The 27503-nt window shown below is 44.6% G+C and overlaps 1 protein-coding gene across 2 annotated transcripts in view; it reads right to left on the bottom strand.

The window, feature by feature from the left end:
* RAB27B (RAB27B, member RAS oncogene family) overlaps positions 1-27503 on the bottom strand; it is a 787666-nt gene that overhangs the window by 152621 nt on the left and 607542 nt on the right. For both annotated transcript variants that reach the window (XM_078674822.1, XM_078674821.1), the window contains one exon: positions 6011-6096. In XM_078674822.1, the coding sequence (XP_078530948.1) occupies positions 6011-6096 (86 nt within the window). The remainder of the gene's footprint in view (positions 1-6010; positions 6097-27503) is intronic.

Raw genomic sequence — 27503 nt, 5'->3', positions numbered from 1 at the left:
GTGGAGGTAATACATTGTGGTCGTATTGTCCGTCTGAACAAGCAGAGAATTGGTCTGGAAAGACGGTAGAAAGGCCTTCAGTGCCAAGTGAACAGCTCTGAGTTCCAGGAAATTGATGTGGTACGTGGACTCCGTCGGGGACCACGTCCCTTGAATATGAAAATCCCCGGAGTGCGCTCTCCAGCCCTGGAGAGAAGCATCAGTCACGATAGTCTGAGGGGGAATGTCCTTGTGGAAGGGAACTCGTCTGAGGAGATTCTCCGCTGAACACCACCACTTCAGAGACTGAAGAGCATGCAGAGACAGTCGTATCTTGTCGTCCCAAGATCCTCTCCTCTGGTCCCACTGATCCTCCAAGCACTCTTGCAGCGGGGTCTCATGTGCAGCCGCGCGTGTGGCGTCAGGAAGATACAAGAGGCCATCTATCCCAGTAGAGAAGACACCTTCCTCACTGTTGTAGATGGAGCGGTCATAAGAGCCTGAGCCTTCCGAAGGAGTGATAATCGTCGCTCCTCCGAAGGAGACACGCTTGCTGACATCGTATCGATGGTGGTCCCCAAGTACTGAATGCACGGGACCGGAGTCGGGATAGACTTGGACATGTTGATGTGCAACCCCAGCTTGTTCAATAAAAAACGCACGTCTTCTGGAAGTGCGCTTGAGCTTCCGAGAAGGAGGAGGCCTTGATCAACCAATCGTCCGGGTAGACAAACACCTTGTTCTTCCTCAGGTGTGCTGCTACCACTGCCATGCACTTCGAGAAAGTTCTGGGCGCAGACTTCAGCCCGAATGGCAGTACCGTGTACTGATAGTGATTGGTGCCGACTTGAAACCGCAGGAACTTCCTGTGTTTGTGCATTGGGCACATGGAAGTACGCATCCTGTAGGTCTATTGCACATAGCCAGTCTCCCTGTTGCAACTGAGGATAAATCTGATGCAACGACAGCATGCAAAACTTTTCTCTGCGAATCCACTTGTTTGCCTGACGCAAGTCCAGAATGGTCCTGAACTCGTTCTTGTCCTTCTTGCGGACCAGAAAGAACCGGGAGTACAGACCTCTTCCTCTTTGAGACAGAGGTACGTCTTCTATCGCCCTTTTCCTTAACAGGATATCGGCCTCCGCTTGGAGCTCGCGCAGTTGATACTGCGAGCTGACCGGAGGAATCGATGGAGGAGGGCTGGTGAACCAAAGACTGTATCCATTGCAAACAATATTCAGCACCCACTTGTCCTGAGTAATTTTTCTGAGAAAAATTAAACGCCCCCCCCCCCCACCGGAGCGGGTAACGGATGAAGGGGAAGTAACCGCTCAGGGTCGAGACCCGGCCGGGCCTTTGTTAGCTGTAGAGGACTGCTGTCCACCTCTACCCTTCTGGCGCTTCTGGAAGGGTCTCTGGAACTGCTGCTGTTGTTGCTGCTGCTGTCCCGAAGACTGTCCTCGCCCTCTGCCCTGTGCACCGAACGGTCTCTGGAACGGACGGTAGGACTTCTTTTCCTTGGGCTTCTCCAAGCCCACCGCCGTCAGGGTCTCTGCCTCCGCCTTCATGCAGGCCATCTCATCATCGGCATGTTTTCCGAACAGTGTTTCTCCTGAAAACGGCAGATTGGCCACCCGCTGCTGGGCCTCCTGCTTGAGTGACGTGAGCCGGAGCCAAGCATGACGGCGCTGGTTGATCCCATGACAGTAACCATGGGCCCCCAAAAGAGAGATATCCGCAGCCGCGCTGATGACCTGGTTTGAAACCAGCATCCCTTCCTTAAGGATCTCTAGGAAGTCCTCCCTCTTGTCTCGTGGCAGAAGTTCCGTGAACTGTTGCAGGGAATCCCACAGGGCACGGTCGTACCGCCCCAGCAAAGCCGAATCGCTGGAGGCTTTCATGGTAGTGGAAGCAGTCCCACAAGCCTTCCTCCCAGCCGAGTCGATCCATCGGCTTTCCTTATCAGGCGGCACGGTGGAGGACGGGGAGGTAGAGTGTAACTTCCTGGCCGCCGTCACTATAATGGAGTCGGGTACTGGATCCATCTGCAGGAAAGCCGGGTCAGAATCCGGGGCCCTGTACTTCTTCAGAAGTCGGGAGGGAGCGGCCTTCACCACCGCTGGCGTTAGGAACAGCTCCTCCGCAGGTTCTACCAAACCTGGCACTAACGGCAGCAGGGGGCGAGACAAATGCTTCTTGTGAAGTGTCTCAAATATCACGGACGTCGTAGGTGTAGGAGCCTTCACTGTGATGCCTAACTTTGTCGCCCCCCTCGGGAGAACCTCCTGGAACGTGCCGATGTCGTCCACCGGAGACACCCTTGTCCCCGGGGAATCTGACAAGGTCGGCGAATAGGATCGTGTCCTGGAGGAGTCCGTGCGCGGACCTGGATCCTCGCCTCCTATGGCGGTGTCTAGATCTAGGGGAGGATCTGCGCCGACTCCTAGATCTTCCTCTCCGTCCGGAGCGTGATCTTGACTTCCTAGGCCTCGGGCGATCCGCCGGTTCCACCGGAGCGGGCGTCTTGGGTTTGGCCGGGGCCTGCGGCTTAGGAGTCCCCTTGGAAGGGGTCGGAAACCTGGGTAATGAAAACGACCTCAGAGGAACCGGAGGCGGCTTCAGTGGCACCTGAGGTTGAGGTACGGGTTGCGGAAGCGGAGGCAAAGGAGGAGGGGTAGGAGCCCTCGGAGGGGGACCCCTCGGCAATGGCGGCGGAGGCGTAACTTGCGACGGCGTATACACCTCGGAATACACAGAGCCCGGTGATCCACCACCAGCCTGGGACGTTGGCGAGCCTCCCATGGCATCAGGCCTCTTCTCCCGCTTCTTCGACGTCGAAGAACGGTGACCAGACGGCGAGCGTCGTCCCCTCGACGTCGAGCGTCTCTTCCTCGGCGTCGACCGTCTTCCATGCCTCGACGGCGACCTCGACCGCCTCGACGGCGACCTCGACGGCGACCTCGACCGCCTCGACGGCGCTCCACTCCTCGACGACACGGTTCCCCTCGACGACGATCTTCTCCTCTTCGCCTACGGCGAGCGCCGACGCCGGGCCCTTCGACGTCGATCACTCGACGTCGAGTCCGACGAAGATGACGACGAAATCGTCACAGGAGACTTCGACGGCGGTCTGTGTAACTCCCTCGACGTCGCGCGTCGACGGCCCTTCGCCCCAGAGCCCTGGGGAGATGGGGAACAGACCGTGGTCATCCCTCTCGAGGTCGTGGTCGGTGCAATCGACCCAGACGGAGAGTGGGCACGCTTTCTGGTCTTCCTGCCTCTGGGGAGCCCCCCAGAGGCCTCAGCACGGGCAGAAGAAGCCCCTCCAGACCCACCTTGCACCTTCAGCCTTCTTTCCTCGAGTGCCTGAAGCCTGATCTTCTGTCTGTCCTTCAGGGTCCTGCCAGAGAAGCCCTGACAAATCTCACACTCCTCTGGAACATGGGAAGAGGGAAGGCAGAGGATACACACCTCATGGGATCTGATTTTGCCTTCTTCCTGGAACACTCCGAGCATTTGTCAAATAATGCAGGCATATTTGACATCAAAAAGGAGCAAAAGCCAAGAAGAACAGCACTAAAGTACTTTAGAAGCACTCAAATCGAAATTAATAGTGAAAAATCACCAATAAACCCTTGAAAAGGGAGCGCTCAATGCTCCAGGGTCCTGCTTGCAGGAGCCGGAAAAAAGAACTGGAAGTAAAAGGGACCTGCAGTGCATTCTGGGATACTGTGAAGTTCTGGAAAGTTCTCTTAAAGGCACAGTATCCTGTTCTGAGCCACATAATGGCAGCCTATGGGGCTTGTCTGTCCAGATCCTCCTCTCTATCATTCCAGGGGGGTTTTGCTGTTGAAGCAAGGGAAATCTGTACAGGCTTCGCTGTTTTGTGGATTTTTTTGGTGGAATTTCTAGTTGAAGTACTGGACAGTGTAGCCTGTGTTATAGGCTGCATTATCTTTCTTAATTCTCTCTTAAATGTCTGTGCAGGTCTGCATTTTTCGACACTTTAAGAGATTACTTTTGATTGCTCCGGGGCCCACGCACATGGGCGGGACTATTCACTAGATTATGACTATAACAGAGATCCCCTACTACAGAACTTGCACACAGCACCTCAGTGTTCAATACCAGCACCAAAGATACATGATTCATATTAATTGTTTGTAAAACATCTATTTATTGGACACCAATTCCACACCTTAGTCGGAACATCATTATTTGTTGTTTTTTAAAGCATCTATTTATTTCACACCAAAGTCATGTTTAAATTTGTATGGCTCGATAGGAGGCTCGAACCTGCTTTCCCAGCACCAAAGTCAGCCGCGCTAGCCGTCAGACCACATCCACTCCCCTTTATACACCATGTTGTGAAAAAATCTATTTATTTCCCAAGAATTCCACACCAAAGTCGTTGTTGGAGTCACCTTCATCTATTTATTTGCTTGTTATATTCACCAAAGTCATGCAGTTTATACACCACGTTGTGAAAACATCTATTTATTTCTCAAGAATTCCACACCAAAGTCGGAACTAAAGTCGGCTGTCATACAAACATATATTCACACGTTGTTGAAGTCGCCTTCACCAATTTATTTGCTTTTTATATTCACACCAAAGTCAATTCACACGTTGTTGAAGTCGCCTTCATCAATTTATTTGCTTTTTATATTCTCACCAAAGTCATGTATACATTTTTACAATCTCACATCTATTGAAGTCACCTTGCGTTGTGGAGCCCTGGCATTGCTAGCGATGTAATCGCTAGCGATGTATCTGTGAATGCGATGTACTAGCATGCGTACGGATAGCATGCGTTGTGGAGCCCGGCGCAATGTAATAGTTGCGTTGCGATGGCATCGCGATGCGATGCATTCGTTGTAACGGGTGTTTCCCCTAATAATGATTTGGTGGTGGGGGGTTGGGATGGGGGTGGACGGAGATCCCTGGATTCCTGCGATGATTAAGTAGGGGACCACAGAAGTCAAAAGGTTAAGAACCACTGCCATAGACCACTACTGCCTATTAATAACTCAACTTGTTTGGAAATAAGTATATCAATTTTTCTTGTTTTAATCTTATTTCTCAGAAGCTTGTCTTCATAAACCATAAGAGATGCATCAATTTTTGATTTCCAGCTTTGTGTCGATGGTGGGATGGAGATGTTATGGTTTCGAAATCTGTGAAATTACAAGGAGACTGTGACAGTCACATTTTATGTCTCAAGCATGCACATTCAAACATACCTAGTTACTCGTGAGGCTATTGGAATACCTAAACTATTTAATGATCTCACCCATTAGACACAAAATCCGACTTTCTACCTCTTTAAATCAAGGATTGAATTGACGCATCTAACAATATTGAACAAAATCGTACTGATGAGGCCTTGTGATCATTAGCAGAGTTACTTCCCTTTTCCAAGTCATTGTTACATGCAACCTGTGAGGTAGTGACCAGTCTCATTCTCAGGCCAGTTAACTGTGATAACATCATTTGACATTTGCGTTATAGTTATATATGTGTGTGTTGATCAGGACAGTTGTAACGTGGTCAGTCTGTTGAGTGCAAAATTGAACCGGTAGCAGTGCAATCTATGTAATCCAGAAATGCAGATGCTAAATATGTAATAGTGCCATCTATGTAATTCAGCCCCAGCCTCCAACGCCATTTATTTCATCCACCATCTCCCAAGGAACTAAAGTAGTAGTGGTGTTGTTGATGAGAGAGTAGGTTTGAAAAAACATCAAAGAAGCAGCTGATCGATGCAGCCACCCTCTCCAAGCCAAACCGATTCAACTCCGGTGGTTTTGTTTGTGTTGCAGTCACCATGGGGCAAACATTCTACTCCTACTCAAAAACTCTTCCCATGTACCACAGAGTTCTCCATCTGCATAACAGAGTACGCATCTTGTGGTTTCTAGCTCACAGTATGCCAATACGCAAAGCACAAAGCTGGGCTCTGGTAATTATAAAATATTTTTTAATAACAAACCTAAACACACTGAATCATTTAAAGAGAGCCAGGAATTACCTCTCTTGCCCAGCTGTGTCCCAGAGCTGTAGATGTACTTTGAACGTTTTTCCTGGAGATCCATTGGCTCCAACGCCATTGTAGACCTAAGGAAAACAAGATATAAGACCATTTAAAATGAAGGGCTGCTAAAACCTATTGAAAAATTGAAAATGTATATGCAAAAATAGATTCCATTTGTAAACCAGGTGCTATTTTTGAGGACAAAATTGTTAAAAAGCTTTTAACCGTGGCACAAACGGACCAAACTCACTGCGCACCATTTTATGCTGGTAGCATGACAGAATATGAAGCAAATATGCTTTCCTTTGAATTTTGGTCTAGATTTCCTAAATTTTAGAACAGGCGCTCGCATCATGCAATGGGCTGCCACAGAATACAAAGTGCAGCAAATGAGAATGTGATCGACTAAGGCACACCAACGTTTTTTTGAGCTGAAGGTTGAGGCGGGCATTGCTTTACATAATGACAAACTTCCAGATCTAAGGAAAGTAAGTGCAAAGGGGTGCAAGCGGCACACACAACTGGATTCCATGCATAGCACGATCCACTAAAGTATAGTGGCTTACCAATTTCTGATTTATATTGTGATATCATAATATTAGTACAAATCCCAAGTAACGCGTCACTTACCACTGTGACTTGGCACATGCTTTAGCATCTTTAGGCTGAGTGGCCAATTAGTTAATTGGAAGAAAACTAACTACTGCATTGCCCAATTCCCCCTCCCCCCATGCAGCAGTTTTATTGCATGCAGTTTTGTCCAATTTTTTCTAAATCCGTGTGCCTATATTTTAAAATCTTTTCAATGGGGCAGAAACATGACATTTTTGGCTGTTTTGCATACACTTAAAAAGTAAGCAAAATTGGCTTTGCCTTTGCTTGTAAAATAATGTTTGAAAGAAATATTTATGTACTACTGCCCTTACGCCACACCAGTCTAATATTCTATATACGGATGTAGCAAGCATCATAAAAAATTGTTAGGCCATAATTTAAACCCAAAACAAACTTAATGTAGAGTGGCCGAATAGCTTAAACATCAGTTTCTTGTTCTGTGGTCATTCACTACCAAGGAAAGAGCAACTAGACATGTATATGCCCCTGAAGAATTTTAATTCCAACACCGGGCTTGCGTGCTAACTTTGAAAAGCAGCATAAATATCAGAAGTCTTGGACCTTTGTCTAGAATAGATGAACCATCTACAGACTGGGTAGGGTGATCAAATTCACTTTGGGGTCACTTATCCCACAGCATGTAGTACCTACTCATCATAAAATGATCCAGTAAAACAGAACAACATACTACCAGAGAACATGTTCTAATTTCTCAAAACAAAAAAGTGCGCCAATTTGCATAATTTCTTCCTTTCATGCTACCGCAATTATCGTAAAAACTATGGGAATTACGCATAGTGCAAGAAGTTTCACAAGACACTACAAATAAGTCTTGCGAGCCCAAAACATTATACGATTGGAGTAAGTGAAGAAAAATGTGAACCCTTGATTACCAAGGGATGCTCAATAATATGAATTTATAAAAGAATACGTTGCAAGATAAAAACTATATGTACCACCTTCCTATGTTGCAGAAACCTATCATGAGATCACGTTTATAGCACACTCCTATGCAGAAGGTCTCTAGGCGCTGCCACATCAGTGCTGAATTATTTTAGCACCTTTAATGTTGCTCTTTCAACGTAACCTGCCGTGACTTGTAGATACTATAACAGTTTTCCACTGCTATTTAATCATCTTGGCAAGGCTCTCCAGTTTTGCGAACATCTTACCTGCTAAAAGGAAAGTGCCTTAAATCCCTTAAAAGCAGTTAGAGTTAGGTGTGGTGCCACAGCTGTGAGGAAAGTAAGAATTTACCATTTTAACCTGAGCGATGCTCAGCCAGGGCAAAAGAACGAACCCTAAAGTTTTTCTGCAACCAATGCTTGAAATTTAGCAGGAAACTGAAGCTAGTAACACAGTTGGCACTAGGGCAAGATGGGTCAAGGATTTCTACATGCATCGTAACCGAGCTGAAAAGCGAATTCCAAAATTTTGCAATGGGCAACAAGTGTAACCAAGAGTGGTTCTTGAAACGCGAGCAAACATTGCTCGACTTTGTAGCACATCTCTTGTAGTTATCCCACATTGAGATTCTCTCAGTTCCGAAAGAGGAATTAAGCAGAACATCAGAACATTCTGAAAACACCTACTGCGTTTAGGAGTATTTTTTTCTGTACGTTTATTTACTGCAGCGTCAGTCTGGCCTCGCGGCCAGTACGACACTGCCAGATGGACTAACTTTAAAGGATCATTGTGTGGGACGTATTGTTTTGTCCCACCGTATAGCAGCACTGCTTTGCTGTGATCGCTCATCTGGCATACGGATGGGACTCTTACTGATATCCAGTTTTGCATGAAAGAACTTCATTCCAGAAACAAGTATTGGATTGAACAAATCAAGAAAAACACCACATTTACCACATTGTATCAGCCTTTAGCATTGCATATGTTCCTCTTGCTATGGGACCTTTTCCAATACTTCGAATCTTATCACAAAGGGAAAATTGAGGGCCACGTCGCAAAATATTTTTGGCTAACCCAAAAACTTGTCTGTGGTAATAAGGCAATGCTTGGTGCAAAACCTTTTTTACCATAGCATTATAAAAACAGTTTTCTGGGGTAGCAACGCATCACTAGAAGGTTTGTGCAGGGCTTCAAGTAAGCCGGTTCTGGTCAGGTCTCAGATCCATTAGTAATTGGTATTAACTAAAAATTGACATTCAGAAGGGTCCCAATAATCAGGGCCTTAATTTTTGTGGCAAAAAGAATGATTTGTTTCGAAACAATGAACGTTAAAACATGTCAGTGATTTTGCTCCTGATTATATTTCACGTTTTACTTACTCATGCATTCCCTAAGAAGAGTGTTAGCTATTTCCAGGATGTTGTGTTTCTGTATTTTTTGTGTAGCCTATTATTCTTAAACAGTGCATACTTTTGAAATAAGTCACCTACAAGTGATTATAACAGGCCAGGATTGTGAGCTTTGGAGATGAGGTTTAAAACAGAGAAAGTTTCTCAGTGTCCGTCAGAGGCTCAAAGACCTATTCAGAATACTTGTTCATTGTTGGGCCTGACTTCCTTGTCAAGTTGTCCCCCAACTTTTAGCCTTCCATCCTCCTCTTTTTGCTGACTTTTTTTTTTTGCTGGCCTTAGTGCTCTGCGCACTTTATCACTGCTAACCAGTGCAAAAGTACTTGTACTCTCTCCTCTAAACATGGTCAAAATGACTTCTGCCCAATTGGCACAGTTATTTTGACGTAAGACCCTAATAAAGTAATACGATCTGTAACTAGGTCCTGTAAATGAAATGCTACTAGAGGGACAGCAGCACCTATTGTGGCGCCCATTTAAGTAGCTTTTTAAACAGGTCTCAGGTCTGCCATTGCAGTCTGTGTATGCAGTTTTAAAGTGCCATCCGACCTGGCAAAATAACCTTTTCCAGGCCTAAACCTCCCTTTTTAATACATACAAGTCACCCCTTGGGTAGGCCCTTAACAGCCCAGAGAGCAGGGTGCAGTGTATTTAAAATGTTGATCATGCAGTTTTAACTTTTACCTGTACTAGTAGTGAAAAACTCTCTCATTAGATAACACTGGGTTACCTTATTACATTTAATAAATAATAACTTTCAATTGGGAGCAGGTAGGAATGTTGAGTTTAGTCTCTAAAGAATTGTAATTTTAAACTCTCTTTAATAGTAAGGCTTGACTTTAAGACACTGTTCTGAAAATGCCACTTTTAGAAGTAAGCTGATATTGTCTTGCCCCAACCATTTGGTGCCTGTATCCTTGGTCACATGGCTAGGGGTAATTGGTGATGATCTTTGTGTATTACTCCCAGACAGTAAGAAAAACTGGGAATATCCATGGTCAGGATGGGCCATCTGTGACTTCATTGGGGGGTAAAGAAGTCACCTACCACACTTGCACATAAAAATACTGCCTCAGCTCACTCGCAAAGGGTTTCACACTAGTCTTTTGTGCTCCTGAGACAAGCTGAAGGGAGGAAGGACATTTCAGGCACCTCTGTAGGATAAGGACTCTAGAAGCTTCTCCCACTTCAAAGTGGGTACCAGGTGTGAGCAGTGGACCCTCAGACCCACCTCTTTAGATCAATTGTGGACTCTGCCAGGAAGGCAGACTGCACAACGGTGAAGTCTGCCCTACTGATTCGCTAGCTGACCAAGGACTGCTGTGCTGCTGGAGGGCTGCTGTTGCTGGATCATGAATCTTCTGGCACTATGAGTTGCCCTGCTGAATCCGGCCGGTTTGTGTGGACCCAGAACTCCAGGAAATGTCCACAGGTCAGTTGGCTGGCCTCCTGTTCAAGACACAAAGAACAAAACAGGCTTCTTCGATGTGGACACATCCTCACGTAGCGCAATGTAGACTACGGCCCAGCGCAATACAACTAGTCCTGAAACGCAGACGTATCTTAGAGCAAATCCTTGCAAGCCTGGTGGCTTCTCAGATGGCAACGGAGTTAGACAACAACATTGGGCCAGTGTGACTCATCTCGTCTCTGCACCGACGCATTGCAGCGCAAGCCCTACCTGCTTCCTCGACGCAACACAAGGGACCTCGCATCGGAGCGCTTTGTCTACTACGGTCATCGACTCCGCTGCTGCACGAGGAATCTCGCAGCAGGAGCTCACATCACAGCTCCTCGTCGCCAGTTCGACAGTCAGCGCAGCTCGACATAAGGACTCTGCATCTTTACACCCAAGCCACAAGGTACTTCAAAGCAGACTGACCTCAGTCCTGTATCTGGCCTGCACTCCACTTAAACTTGCACCCTGTTTACTGCGGCCAGATGACCGCGGTTGGCGCTTTTTACTTCGCGCTTTATTTCTTAAAAACATTACAAATTCCTTATCTCTGGTTCTACTAATTGGATTTTTGTGGTTTTGGTGTCTACTGATTAAACTTTACTCTATGGTTTTTAATTGATGTGGGATTTTTCTTGGATTTTTAGTTACCTACTGTTTGTGTACTGCATAAATACTTTACAAATTACCGCTTAGATAAGCCTGATTGCTTTTGTACCAAGCTATCAGACAGCTGAGCACAGGTTAATTTGGGGTTTGCTTGCGTTTCACCCTGAAAAGAACTGTGGTTTCCTCTCGAGTAGGATTTCACCCCCCTCAACCCGTAACCCAATTTTCTACATTGGTGTTCAGTAGTGGGATTCAGTACTTGTGCAGTGCCATAGATTGACTTTATATAACACTAAAATCCCAGATAAATAATTTGATACCATTTCTAGTTTCTTTTAAATTCCCCTTGATTGGCTCTTTCGCTTTCCCAAATTCACCCTTATTCTACCTGTTTGTGCCGGAGGCTACAACTGCAAGGAGGGATTCTGAGCTTGCCAACCTAGATAACTACACTGTGGTTGAGCTCAACTAGTTCTGTAAGGAGAGGGGACTTCCAGTCATGAAGGAACACCAGGAAGCTGAAGCTCCAGAAGGCTCTGATGGCCTGGGCGGAGGTTCATCGATCACTGGGGGCAGCAGAAGACCAGCAAGGGGAGGATGATATGGAGGTGCAAGATAAGGACCTGGGCACAGGTCTGGAGTTGTAGCACCCAGCAGGAGGGGGGGACAACATGCCTAGAAGATTTGTGCCCCCACCCAGGCCAGGGAGCAGTATATTGCCCAATGGCCTTTAAGCAGAGAAGCTCGAGGACAGGAAAGCTGAGAAAGCTCAAGCTGCAGCTGACCAAACTCAAATGGTAGGCAGAGGAGAGAAAGGCTAAGTCTGAGGCTTAGAAAGACTGATGAAAAGAAACGGGCCATGGAGGAAAAACTTGCTTTGGAGCGACTGACTCATGAAAGGAGCCTCAGAGAGATGGACATTAGTGTCAGGCATGCAGAGTCCAACAGTAATGGTGCCAGTGATACAGCTGTGTCCAATGGGGATAAGAAAACCCACAATCAAAGATCCAGTGCCCAGCTATGTGGTGGGGGATGATATCGACAAGTAGTTCTCAGTCTATGAGGTAGCCCGAAGGATGTACAGGGTCTCAGAGAAGTACTGGGGGAAATTCTCTAAATGATTATCCTACTGTGGGGAGGGACACCCTGCTCAAACTAGAGACAGAAGACCAGATGAAGTATGCTCCCATGAAAGCCATCCTTGTCACCAAGTTTGGACACACCCCAGAGAAGTACTGCATTAGATTTCAGAAACAGCAAAACCAGTCTTGGGAGGATGTCCTGGATTATTCCCGTAAGCGGTTGGATGTGGGGCAACGGGCAACAAAAGGGTAGACAGGGTGCCCACCAGAAGGGCGGGGTGTAGATAAAAGTAAAAAAACAATTAGTTCTATAAAGGCCCCCCAAACAGTTCAATGGGATAAACTTCCTAATCCCCACCTAAGCAGAAGAAGAATGGGTTCCCTGATATATGTTCTCAGGGAAAGTCACCCCTAAGTGCTATGGCCACCATAAGTACAGGCACTTGAAGGGTGATGCAAAGTGTCCTAAGAGGCCAATGCCTTCACCGGTGGGCAGACACTTGGCCTGGCTAGATTACCGCTTGGGGAGGAGATTGTCTCAGATAGTGTGGGGGTAGTGCAGATGTTGCTCTAGTGTCCCTGGGTGACGGAGAGATGGTGCCAAAGGCGCACATGCCTAGCATAAACTAGAAAGGTCAGGCAGTGGGTCACGATCAATGGGCAGCGGGTGGAGGCTCTGAGAGGCACAGGAGCTAGTATGCCTACAGTTAGGTGTCATCTCGTGTTTTCAGAGCGGGTAATTGCTAATGTACTCCACCAGGCTTCAGTAGCTGACAATCATGACAGTCACTAGCTAGTGACTCTGGGTCATTTTGAAGGGGGGTGCGGGTCATGTTCCTTGAGGGTAGCTGCGAGTCCATCCATGCCAGTCGATTGTCGGCTGTGTAAATGGGGCAGTTCATCTGGAAAGAGGTGGAGCACCTGGAGATATTGGGGTTGCCTGAGTGGGTATGCCCGACCACACAGTCCATGAACACCCGAGAGGGTAGTCAAGAGGACCGAGAATCTGGAACAATGCCCCAAGCACTTGCCAAAAGGAGTCCGAGCAAGGGGCTCACTTTACGTTTTATGTACCTGGAAGTGCTAATTTATGAGCAATATCTACTGCAGTTTTGAGTTGACTGGTGTCTTAAATAACTGAAACCGTGGCATTTTACCACTTTAACCAGGGGTAAAATGTTGCCGTCACTGAAACTTTAAAACAAATGAGTGGCTCCAGAAGGAAATGATGCAGCATTTGATGAAAGTCTACAAGTTATTACACAGCACACTGAGCAATAAACATTAACATAAGACATAATAAAATGAAAACAAAAACATCACAGGGCAAAACGCAACAAAAATGTCACAAAAGAATGCAGCACAAAAACTATAATATAACCCAACAATATCACAGTACAATAATATAGCCCAAAACCACAGCAGCGTAAAAAACAAAATAGTGCATCACCAACAACAAAAATGCATGGCAACATATATGTCCATATATTCTTGTCACGCCTTTCCATTTTCAATAATCGATTTTCATGATCAGGTGGTAGAAAATTTTTGCACCAAAGACTGCTAATGTAACAAATAGTACATGTAAAACGGCCTGACAAATAGGTTTTGGGATCCGGCCCAAAAACTCTGCTTTATAGTGCACAGATCTCAGAGAAAGGAGTCAAACAAGTAAAACTTGCATTGGGATTCTTAGGGCCTAATAAGGCTGGGGAAGGGGGCTCACGTGCCCAGCCTTCTCTTTAAAATAAAATATTGTCCTGTGGCCCCATGGCCCAATCCCCCGCTTAAAAAATAGACAGCCCTGGTGGATGGAATCTATGAGGCTTTAGAAGGCACGGGGACCGAGTGGCCCTCCTTCCATTTTTGTATAATATTTGACCCCGGAGGATGAGTCCCCGGGGCCTACTAAGTCTCGGGAAGGGGGAGCCACATGGCTCACATCCCCTTCTAAATAAGACACAGCCTTGGGGGATGGGGTCCCCGGGTCCAATAAAGGTTAAGTGAGGGGAGCCACACGGCTCCCTCCCTTTTTTTATTATATTTGGTGCTGGGAATAGGGTTCTCGTGGCCTAATAAGGCTTGGGGAGGGCGCTGCATGCCCCCTCCCCTTAAAGTTTGGACCCTGTAGATGGGATCTCTGGGGCCCAAGAAGGTTTGGGAAGGAGGGCTGAGTTGCCCCTCCCCATATATATATATATTCACTGAAAAAACCATGGGTAGTTAGCTGGACATTTCACTCTTACAAAACCATAGAAATTCCACCGTTATAAATCACGCCCTCGCAATGCACTGCTCATGACGACACATATTACATCATTCATGGCATGGTCAGTGACATCACTGATGACACGCGAAGACTAAAGATTTATATGTAACGTCAGCAGCTTCTGGTATCTAACTCTGTTTCCCCCTTGGGATTATATAGTGTGAATATGTATATTATAATATTCACAGTCATTATGATCTCAGAGGAGTGTATGACCCGTCGCCGCGAAGATTAAAGATTTCAAAGTCCTGGAGAAAAGAAGCTCTGAACATATTCACCGCTGGAAAGTATTTAGTTATTGATGTTGTTTTGTATTCATAACTTTATTTTCCTTTTCGTGTGGCATCAGTGACACTCTCTATATTATAATAGAGTGTCATATAGTCACAGAACAGGAATTGGAGATTTGTGGGCGCCAGGAGTAAACCATCTGAAATACAGCTTACTGACCTTTATAAACTTACTTGATCAAATATTTTTACAGTGAGAATATTTTTCGAAATTGCAGTCTATAAAACAATAGTTTGCATACGTACTTTCTTAGTGAATATCTTTGATAAACCCTACATTTCTGAATTCTATTATTCTCAGTTGCGGTTCCTATTCACCTTCTCCCTATTGAATATATAGGACCAGTAGTGTATATTATTATACTAGTATCCTATATATTCCTAAAAGAGTACGTGATTTTTTAGTGGAGCAGTGAGCGACCTCTAAGCACTACGACAGAACGTTCCCGAATTCTACAGAATACATATTGTAAAAAATGATGAAGTGTACATTTCTATGTAAAATAAAGTCATTTGTGTTTAACTGTTTTTTACTTGTTATTGTGATCTGAGATGATGTAGTGCGGGAGTGTTTCTTGTAGCACTTATTTTCTACTTTATCTAAAAGTAACTCATGCCCCCTTATATTATCAAGAATATGGGGCAACACTTTTACAAACTATAGCAGAAAAAAGGGAGGGTGTGGCCACGCTTAAGGGATATTTTATCAATTGAGTTTTTATTTGTCACCCCTTTAATACATAAAGCGTCGGTTGCCGAAGAAAGTTTATTTGTAATTGCTTAATAAAAACGTTTTCAAACCTAGACTGAAATTTTTGCTGCCCAACGACTCCTCCCTGTCAGAAAAGTAAAAACCACATTATAAGTAAATAGTGCTCCTGGAAAGTATCCCACCCGCAAACTTAATAAAAAGAAGACTACAACACACTCTGTTATTTTTCCGCCGTGATTTGTGCACCCCACGCCAATTATATAAATGGCCCTTAAAATATATAAAAAAACTATTTTTACCTTCACAATCCCAGTCTACCACCTTGTGACCACTGTACAGAGTTAATAGTGTCCTACCCTCCCTGCTACTACTTTGTTTTCCCGTACTCCATTGAAGTGTATCGTAGCAGGGAACCGCTCCCAGCCAATAATGAGCAAACTTGTACTCTGAACACTTTAGCCAATAAAATGTCCATGGTGATCCGCAGAGGGGGAGGGAATCTCTGCCAACACTTCTACTTTTAAATGCTTCACAGCCAATGAACCTTAACTTGGGAAGGTCCTGCTTGGGACACATCAGCCAATCAGATGTCCCTGCTACTTCGCGCAGGGGAAGGGGATGGCTGGCAACACCTCGGCCAATCAGATATCCCTGATGCTCCGGGGAGGGGGAGAGAATGGCTGGCAATTCTTCTACTTTTAATTGTTTGCAGCCAATGAACATTGAGCTCGTTGTTGGAACACCTCAGCCAATTAAACGTTAATTTTGTTCCACGCACAGGAACAGAACATGCTCTCCCACATATTACACTTCATCTAACAAAGTGACACTGTCCGTGATAAAAGTGAACACCGCATTATATGTAAACATTACTGCCCATTATATTAAAGGAAAGCTGCAATACGGCACATTGTTATTTTCCCGATATGATTTCCACAGCCTACTGAACATTGCCGCAATACCGCGCATTGTTGTTTTGAGGACGTGATTTCTACAGCCTACGCAACAGTGCACCCTACACACTGCTTGCCGCAATACGGTGCATTGTTTTCCCGACGGGATTTCCAGAGCCTACACAACCTTACTGCTTGTCGCAATACGGCGCATTGTTTTCCAGGAGGGATTTCCAGAGCCTTTGCAACATTCAAACTCCCTGCCTCTGCACCATACAGACTGCTTAAATTAAGACCACAGTGTTCCTACTATACCCTCTTATTCAATTATTTTCTTTTTATTACCCCTACACCTTTTAACTCAGTCACAAAATGGCTGCCAACACTTCCTAGTTTCAACAGTTCGCAGCCAATGAGCCGCACGACCGTGCTCGTAACGCCTCAGCCAATCAGATGTCAGAATTCTCAAATATCGAGATCTGTAAATTTTGATATTTCTCTAAAACTACTGAATGGACTTACCCCATTTAAACAAAAGTGTGCTTTCTGGACCAAGACCTTTCTCCCTGCCAAAGTTGGTGTAATTCCGTTCTGCAGTTTTACATGTAGCTTTGTCTAAAGTTTACTATGGAAATTGCACGGAGAAAACACATTTTGGGATCCCCCATTTTCTCAGCCCCTCCTTGAAGAGTCACCCCCAAACTTTCAGGATAGGAGCTGATGTAAAGATAGAAACTTTTTGAAAAATTTCGTAAACATTCGTCAAACAACGCCAAAGTTTTAAGCAAATCAAAAAACGCTTTTCCTATGGAAACGTGGTCCTAACTAGAACGATCTACTGGAGATAGCTAGATCTGCACGTTTTTTTTAAATTTGATTTTAGTCCCTTTTTGCAGTTTTAGGATGGAGTTTCCTGTCCTACTGCCTCAATGATATTGAATTCCTGAAAACAACATTAGCTATTAACCTATTTTCATTTTCATTTTTCTCCTTTTCCACTTTTTGATAGTAGCTATTATATGTGCACTTTATATTTTTGGACATAGACAATTTAGCACTGACATTGCCCACTTGTCTCTATGTTACCCTCTTGTCTAAATGTTATATATATTCCATGCCTAAATATATCCTACATCTCATTTTTGGAGAAGTTATCCCAATATGCATTTATGCAGAGATCTGATGCAGAGATAGTGTTTGTATCAATATAATTATATGAGTGGTATTGTTTACAAAACACAATGTTCTTGATTGCGATTATTTGCACATGAATTGTTTACGTACACTCTAGCACTTTATTGCGTAATTTGCACATCAATACCATGCACTTTTGATTGCGTAATTTGCACATCAATACCATGCACTTTTTATTGCGTTATTTGCACATCCAGATAGACATGCTATTTGCACATGTTATTTGTGATACTTTACACTTTACAGTGCCAACATAGCGATGGACAATCTGTACCATATCAGATGTCACTATATTTTGCCATATGGCCAACTCTGTAAACTGATATCATTCTTTGAAACAGATAATAGTTTCAACAGTTTCAATGGTTTTTCTTGGGTTATTGCATTTAAGCAGGTATTTATAAATTAGTGGAGTTGCAAAAGATTCTTTATGAAAATTATAAACCCCGTCTCTTGAATAAACTATTTATACAGTTTACTTGGGTATGTTAACTAAACTCTATGTGAAATAGGCTTTTATATGTTTTGCAAAGATTATATTATGTATAAAGTTTTTAGAATCTTGACAACAAAACAGGAGGGTTAAAACGGAATGAAACAAGACTGCTAGGTCTGTAGTTTGTAGTATGTCCTTCATTTCTATGATCACATGGGGTGTATGAAAAAAATGGGTTGGAAAAGGGAAAAAAAGTTGGAGGAAAAAAAATTGTATTTAAATGGTGACAAAAGCATTAACTGACGATCTGTGAGCAAGGGCGGATGCCTGAAACGCATCGAATTTAGTAGCTCTATTTGAATAAAATCTTTGTGCCAAAGAAATATGCTGGATTTGCGTGGTCTCTGCATTCGCAGTGATGTGGGAGACTGCATTTTGTTTCATTATATATATATATATATATATATATATATATATATATATATATATATATATATATATATATATATATATATATATATATATATATATAGCCCTGGCTGGCTGTTGTTTTCTTGTGATCCTTCATCTTCAAGTATATATATATATATATATATATATATATATATATATATATATATATATATATATATAACTACACTGCATAGAAAGCCTACCGCAGGTAACACCACCCTGCACGCCTCCAGTTTCCACCCAAACACACTATTAACAGCATTCCTTTTGGTGAAATTTTACGGCTCAAAAGAATATGTAGTTCCACTGACGACTTTGATCGATGTGTGGGGGAACTACGAGACCGGCTAAAAAGTCGAGGCTATTCAGACACTATGTTTGAGCAGGCATTAGTCAAAGCCAATTTAAGAACGAGGGCCAGCCTTTCCCCCACTGACACTACTAGTAGCCAGGCTATAGTATCTACCCCTGCTGTAGATGAGCTACAAAATAACTGTCCTAGATTCATTTCGGCCTTCAGTGATCAAGAAACTAAGATCAGACAGATTAACAAGAATTGGTCTATTGTTGTCACAGACAATATATTAGGGTGCATGCTACCGAATAAACCATTAGTTCCGTTTCGCAGAGCTCGCAGTATGGGGGCTAGTCTGGATCAAAGCAGTCCCGAACTAAAACATAAGGCGAATTGGATGCAACCTGCAGCTGGGTTTCGCAAATGCTCTAGCTGCAGGGCCTGCAAGTTTGGTGTGAGCAAAACTCATTACCGCACCCCATTCAGTTGCACTGAAATCCCCATCACAGGCAATCACACCTGTAAAATGGAATTCGCAGTCTACGTCCTGACGTGCACCTGTGGCCTGAATTATATAGGCAGTACCAAACAGGTGCACGTCAGGATTTTACAACACCTCCGAGCCATCCTTCACAGCGACCCCTCATATCCGGTGGCTCGCCATTTTCAAAGCAAACACAATAAGGATGTGAATTGCTTAACTTATTATGTAGTGGCAGCGGTACCTAAACTTCTAAGGGGAGGTAATAGAGAGCTGAAACTGAGACAATTGGAGTCTAACATGATTCTCGAGTTCGACAGCAAGTGGCCCAACGGACTGAATAACACCGAGGACTTGCATAACTTCTTGTAATATGTTCTGTCGGGGCTCTGGTATGGACTCCCCAAACACGCACACATAGACCCCAGGTAGTCAGGTTCCCTGTTGCCTGTGGAATGATTATCTGGGATAGCTTTCTTGCCCCTTTAGATGGATGATTTGTTGCTCCACAATGGCTATTCAGGCTCCCTGTTAGCCATTGTAATGTATCCATCAGTTCTCCAGCTTCTTCATGTGTACATACGTGTGTATATATATATCCAATATTCTGTTTTTTATCAGATCCTTGCTATTACTTTTTTATACACAGGGGGTTTTATTCACTTTTAACCATGATAAATTAACTAAACTAACAGTTCGCCGCGCGGAGCGGGCTTGGAGGAGAAACTACTGCCCCGCTTTGAAACTGGAATACACCAACACACTCATCCAGTATAAAAAAGACATCTTGGGGGCTAAAACATCATACTTCTCCTCCAAAATCCTAGCCGCGGAGAACCAGTCCAAGGAGATTTTTACTATCGTTAACAACCTGGCGTTCTCGGACAGAACCACTCTCAAACCAGCCCCGTCCGAAGAACTCTGCTTTTCTCTCAATAATTATTTTATTGACAAAATTACCACCATCAAGGCCAACATCCCTTCTCCTTCCTTATCTTTTGTTGATCCTCATTGTCCCTCCCCCAAGGGCGTATTCACCACCCTTCCCCCTATCACTCTGGAAAGCTTGACCTCCTTGGTGCCCTTGATCAAATCTGGCTCTCCGCTCGACCCCTGCCCCGCTCACATTCTCCGTCATATCTTTGTCTCTTGCCCAGACCCCCCCCTTCACCTCCTTAACAGCTCTCTAGCTCATGGCATAGTTCCTAACTCCTTGAAATCTGCGGTAATTGTGCCCATTTTGAAAAAACCTGGGGCAGACCCTTCTGTCCCCGCCAATTTCCGCCCCATCTCCCTCCTGCCATTTTTGGCCAAGGTGCTCGAGCGCCACGTCACCAGCGCCCTGAGCTCCTTTGTGGAGAAGTATGGAGCTCTTGCCCCCCCGTCAAGCTGGATTCCGCCCCACACACTCTACGGAGTCCGTCGTCATGTCGGTCCTGGACACCCTCAGGGAGGGTTTGGATACTAATCAGCACCAGGCCCTTGTGCTCCTTGATCTCTCAGCCGCCTTTGATACGGTGGATTATACCATTCTTCTCTCCCGTGTCAAGGCGGCGGGGATCGGAGGGACTGCCCTGGTCTGGTTATCCTCCTTCCTGAGCGACCGCACCCAGGCCGTTCGCCTGGGTGACTTCACGGCGGACGTCCGGAGAGTTCAGTGCGGGGTTCCCCAAGGCTCTTCTCTTTCTCCCCTCTTGTTCAATCTGTATATTGCTCCCCTGATTTTCTCTCTTCAACAGATGGAGGTCGCCGTATTCAATTACGCGGACGACCTCCAGCTGGTCTTCAATCTCTCTTCTCCCTCTGCCGTCCTAAACTTTCAAACTGTGATGCTCCATATCAGGGACTGGATGAACCACAACCACCTCAAACTCAACCCGGACAAAACCGAGCTGGTGTTGACGGGTGGTTCATCCAGCCCCTGGTCCTCCCTCTTTTGGCCCCCCTCTCTCGGTCCTTCTCCTGTTCCCTCTCCCTCAGTCAAAACACTAGGTATAAAACTCAATTCTCAACTCACCCTTCACTCCCAGGTCAGCTCCGTGGTATCCTCTTCTTTCCTTTCACTACGCACTATTCGCAGGGTGTCTCGTTTCTTTACCTTTTCTGCCCTCAAACTTATCATCCTGGCCATGGTGGTGTCCCGCCTGGACTATGGTAATGCCCTATATGCCGGTATTCCTGCATACAGTCTGCGTCGCCTACAACAGATACAAAACCAGGCGGCCCGCCTGGCCTTCAATCTCCCTAAATTTCACCACTCTACCCCTCTTCTGAAATCCCTACACTGGCTTCCCGTACGAGCTAGAATCCAATTCAAGCTCGCATCCATTACTTTCCTGGCCCGACTTGGTATGGCGCCAGCGTTCATCTCCTCCGAGATCGTCCTATACGTTCCCACCAGGGATCTCCGCTCCTCTTCCCAGTCCCTCCTTACCATCCCACGCTTCCGGAGAAAGAAATGGGGAGGCTCTAAATTCGCTGTCCTTGCCCCCACCCTCTGGAATTCCCTTCCCCTTGAACTTCGTTCCATTACCCTCTACCCACAATTCCGTAAATGTCTTAAAACCCACCTATTCACAAAGTCCTTTGAATAAATTCTCCCTCTGCCCTCCTTGTTTGTAACCTCAGAGCCCGTTAGTTATAGCGCCAAGAAACCGCTGGTATACGTGCGCTCTAAAAGTACTTTTAAATTCAAAATTCAAATTCAAGTTCAAGTTCAAAATTCAAAATCAAATAAAACCAATATGTAATGTATTAATTCACTTTTTTCTAACAAAATGAGGTCTTGTTTGATCCCAATTGTTAAGATAGCATTTATGCATTACAATTACAGGTTGATTTATCATGCACTGCAGCACTTTATCCCGACAGTTTGCACGTGTAATATAACTTCTCGCACTTTAGGCATTGACCGGGTGTCACTATTAGTAGCACTATAAGCTTCCCTGCCTTTTTCTTGCTATTATTCTCCGCTGATAACATAACAATGTGCATTCTCTATGTATTATACAGAAATATAATGTTATAGATAACAGAAAAGAAAGGATTTATCCTGCTATAACAAATGAATCGGTAAAACAAGTATGTTTTTTACTAGATTGTCAATATATGTTCATTTCTATGTGGCGCACTTTACATTGATATTTGCGTATTTTGCACACAGAAGTCCTATGCACAGTATGTTTTCTATCTTTATGGTCACATGACCTGGTTGGAGGCGGGATGTAGGCGGGTCACTAAGCATTATAAAAAGAAAAGTTACATTTGGTCATTTGCATGTGAACAAGGGCTGCCCTTTTATCCAGCTGATATGCAATAAAGAACTTGTAATTCGACTTGGTGGTCGTCTCCTGCTTGCTTCGCTGATCCGAGTTGGGATTGGAGGTGGCGTTTGAGTTTTTGTGTAAATATATATATATATATATATATATATATATATATATATATATATATATATATATATGTATGTAGGGTCCGATTCGTCTTTTGTGTCCAGTGGATGGTATGCGGACGAAGTTCCTGTTATATATATATATATATATATTCACTGAAAAAACCATAGGTTATACACCATATATAGTTAGGAATTAGCATTTAAAAAACCTTATTTTACTCACACAAAACCATTGAAATTCCATATATAGTTAGTTGTACTAACTATATATCGCGCACCCGCAATCCACTGCTGATCATGTCACATATTACATCATTCATGACATGGTCAGTGACATCACTGATGACATCACTGATGACATCTCAAATGACATCACTGATGACATCACTGATGACATCTCAAATGACATCACTGATGACATCACTGATGACAACATCCAGTGACTGTATTTTTCTGTAAAGTTAAAATATGTCTTACATATTTAAGAATGAGTGGATGTATAAATGTCTGGATGAAGGATTTAGTAGGGGCATGACTGACTGTATGAGTGAGTGATTAAATGTGTCTCACTGAGTGCATGGGTTAGTGACTAAACTGTCTCAATTTGTGCATCATTATGTCTGTTGTTCTATAAAATGCTGCATGTGTTGATCATTAGCTATATGATTAACTATATGGGTTATTGATTGGTTGCCCAAGTATTTGTATGGGAGACTGAGAGTGTTTATGGGTGGCTGGGAGGTGTATGACTCTGTGCATAGATGTGTGAGCAGTTGATTCACTAGATGTATGGGTTCAAAAGTGCATGTGGAAACAGCTGTATGGGCGGTTGACTGTGTGCATGAGTGTATTGGTGAGTGAATGGATATCTCAGTGCTACATGTCAAAGTAAGTACATATGTAAAACACAGTACATGTGAGAGTTGACATATATAAATAACTGTGCAAAAGAGCCAGTGAATGTGTGAGTGGCTGTATGGATCATTGTGAACTTGTATCAGGGATTGTATAAGAGAGTAAATATGTGTTAGTATATGTTTGAATAAGTAAGGTGTGTATAACTGTATAGTTGAGGAAATGGAGGTGTGATTGATTCTTTGCATGACTGACTAGGTGTGTGAGTAACTCCATGGATGAGTGACAGTCTGTGAGTGTCTGTTTACACTGAGTGTATCTAAGGTTATATTAGAGTCTGAAGAGCTTCATCGTATTATCACATGAATGATGTCATCAGTGATGTGATCAGTAATGTCAAATGAGATGTCATCAGTGATGTCATCAGTGATGTCATTTGAGATGTCATCAGTGATGTCATCAGTGATGTCATTTGAGATGTCATCAGTGATGTCACTGACCATGTCATGAATGATGTAATATGTGACATGATCAGCAGTGGATTGCGGGTGCGCGATATATAGTTAGTACAACTAACTATATATGGAATTTCAATGGTTTTGTGTGAGTAAAATAAGGTTTTTTAAATGCTAATTCCTAACTATATATGGTGTATAACCTATGGTTTTTTCAGTGAATTTTCAAGGTTTTGTAAATGCTAATTCCTAACTATATATGGTCTATAACCTATGGTTTTTTCAGTGAATTTCATTGGTTTTTTAAAAGCTAATATCTATAGCTGTAAAATGTATTCTTCTTTAAATCCAAAAATATATTTTATATGTTTATTAATAATTTTTTTTAAAATATTTTTTTTGTTTCGCTCCCGGTCCGCGAACCGGAAAGCTTTCCGTTAGCTCAAATTGATGCCGCGACCCGGTCTGCGAACCGGTAAGAACTACTGCAATGTGTACAAGCAGTAGATAACCTCCTTGCAAATGAGGACATTTTACAACCTCAGAGACTACAATCTATATTCCATGATTATTATGAAATTTCTGACAATGAAATGTTAGAAAGTTTAATAAATTATGAAACAATAAAAAAAGCTTAAAAAATAAAAAAAAATAAAAAATAATCAACAAAACCAACAATCAATTAACATACAGCATTTGAAAAGTCTATCATTCATTTTTCATTGTGGTACGCTCCCCAGAACGCTTCCCGGTTCGCGTACCGGGCGCTAACCACCTAGGGGGTCAGCGAGGATCTACTATGCCCCCTTATAGTTATTTCCCCCTTTGTTTTGGCCTCCTCTTGTCTCTCGATCCTACCGAGAGACAAGATGGCGGCCGCTCCGGACTGTTTAGAATGTTGACAGACACCGGAGAGCCAATCAGCTTCGCTACGCGAAGTTCCGTTACGCGTCAAGTACGCGAACCGGGGCGCTGCCTGGTCCGCGCTTACAGATATATATCTTTTTTTGAACGTTAATTTCTCAAAATCCACTGCAGCACATATATTGAGACCTACAAAAGGCACATCGGGCTACCAGTCCCTACAATTTTGCCAAGTTTCGTGCAAATCCATTCAGCCGTTCGGGCTAAAAGTGAGGCTAACCGCCCTATGGAAAACTCAATGTTAAAAACACGTTTTGGGACCCCCCTTTTTTCTCGGCCCCCCCTGGACCAACTCCCCCCAAATTTCCAGGGGCTGCTCAGAAACAAAATGTTCCATTTTGCTGAAAATTTCAGCCAATTCCGTCCACAAACGCCAAAGTTATTAGACATAGAATTTTCAAAAATCCCATAGGGAAAAAATCCTAACTATATATACCTACTGGCGACCGCCAGTAGGTAATATATATATATATATATAACAGGAACTTCGTCCGCATACCATCCACTGGACACAAAAGACGAATCGGACCCTACATACATACACATATATATATATATGTTATACCAAATTGCCCTAAGCATTGAGAAGGCACACGTCACCTCCCGCCTTCCAGGCTGTTGTGCTACTTGCATCTATCTTCCCCGGCATTCTATTATCTTTCGCCGACGCGTTTCGGGGCCAAGCCCCTTCATCTTGGGCGTGAACAAACGAGCTTACAACCTGCATGAGTGATTGCTTGTTTTTATTTCACCTTAACCCCGCCTCCATTGTCACGTGTTTGATCGATTACGCGGGGTATTGTGGGGCATGTAGTTTGCCATGCAGGAATAAGTTCGAATTTGTAGGTTCAATTAAAGTTACATTGTTACTCTGAGTGAGTTCCAGGTAGGATTGGTGCAAGCCCATCATGCACATGGGGACGTGACACTGTTGGCAGCTCGGATCAGTTCCAAACTTCAGCTCCGTGCAGTCGATGGAGGGCGTTTCCTTCAGCTGCCGGTGGTGCCCTTCTCCACGGCCAGGCCGCCGTGCGTTAATGTTATACCAAATTGCCCTAAGCATTGAGAAGGCACACGTCACCTCCCGCCTTCCAGGCTGTTGTGCTACTTGCATCTATCTTCCCCGGCATTCTATTATCTTTCGCCGACGCGTTTCGGGGCCAAGCCCCTTCATCTTGGGCGTGAACAAACGAGCTTACAACCTGCATGAGTGATTGCTTGTTTTTATTTCACCTTAACCCCGCCTCCATTGTCACGTGTTTGATCGATTACGCGGGGTATTGTGGGGCATGTAGTTTGCCATGCAGGAATAAGTTCGAATTTGTAGGTTCAATTAAAGTTACATTGTTACTCTGAGTGAGTTCCAGGTAGGATTGGTGCAAGCCCATCATGCACATGGGGACGTGACACTGTTGGCAGCTCGGATCAGTTCCAAACTTCAGCTCCGTGCAGTCGATGGAGGGCGTTTCCTTCAGCTGCCGGTGGTGCCCTTCTCCACGGCCAGGCCGCCGTGCGTTAATGTTATACCAAATTGCCCTAAGCATTGAGAAGGCACACGTCACCTCCCGCCTTCCAGGCTGTTGTGCTACTTGCATCTATCTTCCCCGGCATTCTATTATCTTTCGCCGACGCGTTTCGGGGCCAAGCCCCTTCATCTTGGGCGTGAACAAACGAGCTTACAACCTGCATGAGTGATTGCTTGTTTTTATTTCACCTTAACCCCGCCTCCATTGTCACGTGTTTGATCGATTACGCGGGGTATTGTGGGGCATGTAGTTTGCCATGCAGGAATAAGTTCGAATTTGTAGGTTCAATTAAAGTTACATTGTTACTCTGAGTGAGTTCCAGGTAGGATTGGTGCAAGCCCATCATGCACATGGGGACGTGACACTGTTGGCAGCTCGGATCAGTTCCAAACTTCAGCTCCGTGCAGTCGATGGAGGGCGTTTCCTTCAGCTGCCGGTGGTGCCCTTCTCCACGGCCAGGCCGCCGTGCGTTAATGTTATACCAAATTGCCCTAAGCATTGAGAAGGCACACGTCACCTCCCGCCTTCCAGGCTGTTGTGCTACTTGCATCTATCTTCCCCGGCATTCTATTATCTTTCGCCGACGCGTTTCGGGGCCAAGCCCCTTCATCTTGGGCGTGAACAAACGAGCTTACAACCTGCATGAGTGATTGCTTGTTTTTATTTCACCTTAACCCCGCCTCCATTGTCACGTGTTTGATCGATTACGCGGGGTATTGTGGGGCATGTAGTTTGCCATGCAGGAATAAGTTCGAATTTGTAGGTTCAATTAAAGTTACATTGTTACTCTGAGTGAGTTCCAGGTAGGATTGGTGCAAGCCCATCATGCACATGGGGACGTGACACTGTTGGCAGCTCGGATCAGTTCCAAACTTCAGCTCCGTGCAGTCGATGGAGGGCGTTTCCTTCAGCTGCCGGTGGTGCCCTTCTCCACGGCCAGGCCGCCGTGCGTTAATGTTATACCAAATTGCCCTAAGCATTGAGAAGGCACACGTCACCTCCCGCCTTCCAGGCTGTTGTGCTACTTGCATCTATCTTCCCCGGCATTCTATTATCTTTCGCCGACGCGTTTCGGGGCCAAGCCCCTTCATCTTGGGCGTGAACAAACGAGCTTACAACCTGCATGAGTGATTGCTTGTTTTTATTTCACCTTAACCCCGCCTCCATTGTCACGTGTTTGATCGATTACGCGGGGTATTGTGGGGCATGTAGTTTGCCATGCAGGAATAAGTTCGA

The sequence above is a fragment of the Lissotriton helveticus genome, chromosome 2_1, assembly GCF_964261635.1.
Source record: "Lissotriton helveticus chromosome 2_1, aLisHel1.1, whole genome shotgun sequence".
NCBI classification, from domain to species: domain Eukaryota; kingdom Metazoa; phylum Chordata; class Amphibia; order Caudata; family Salamandridae; genus Lissotriton; species Lissotriton helveticus.
This window is presented reverse-complemented; position numbering and strand designations above follow the sequence as displayed.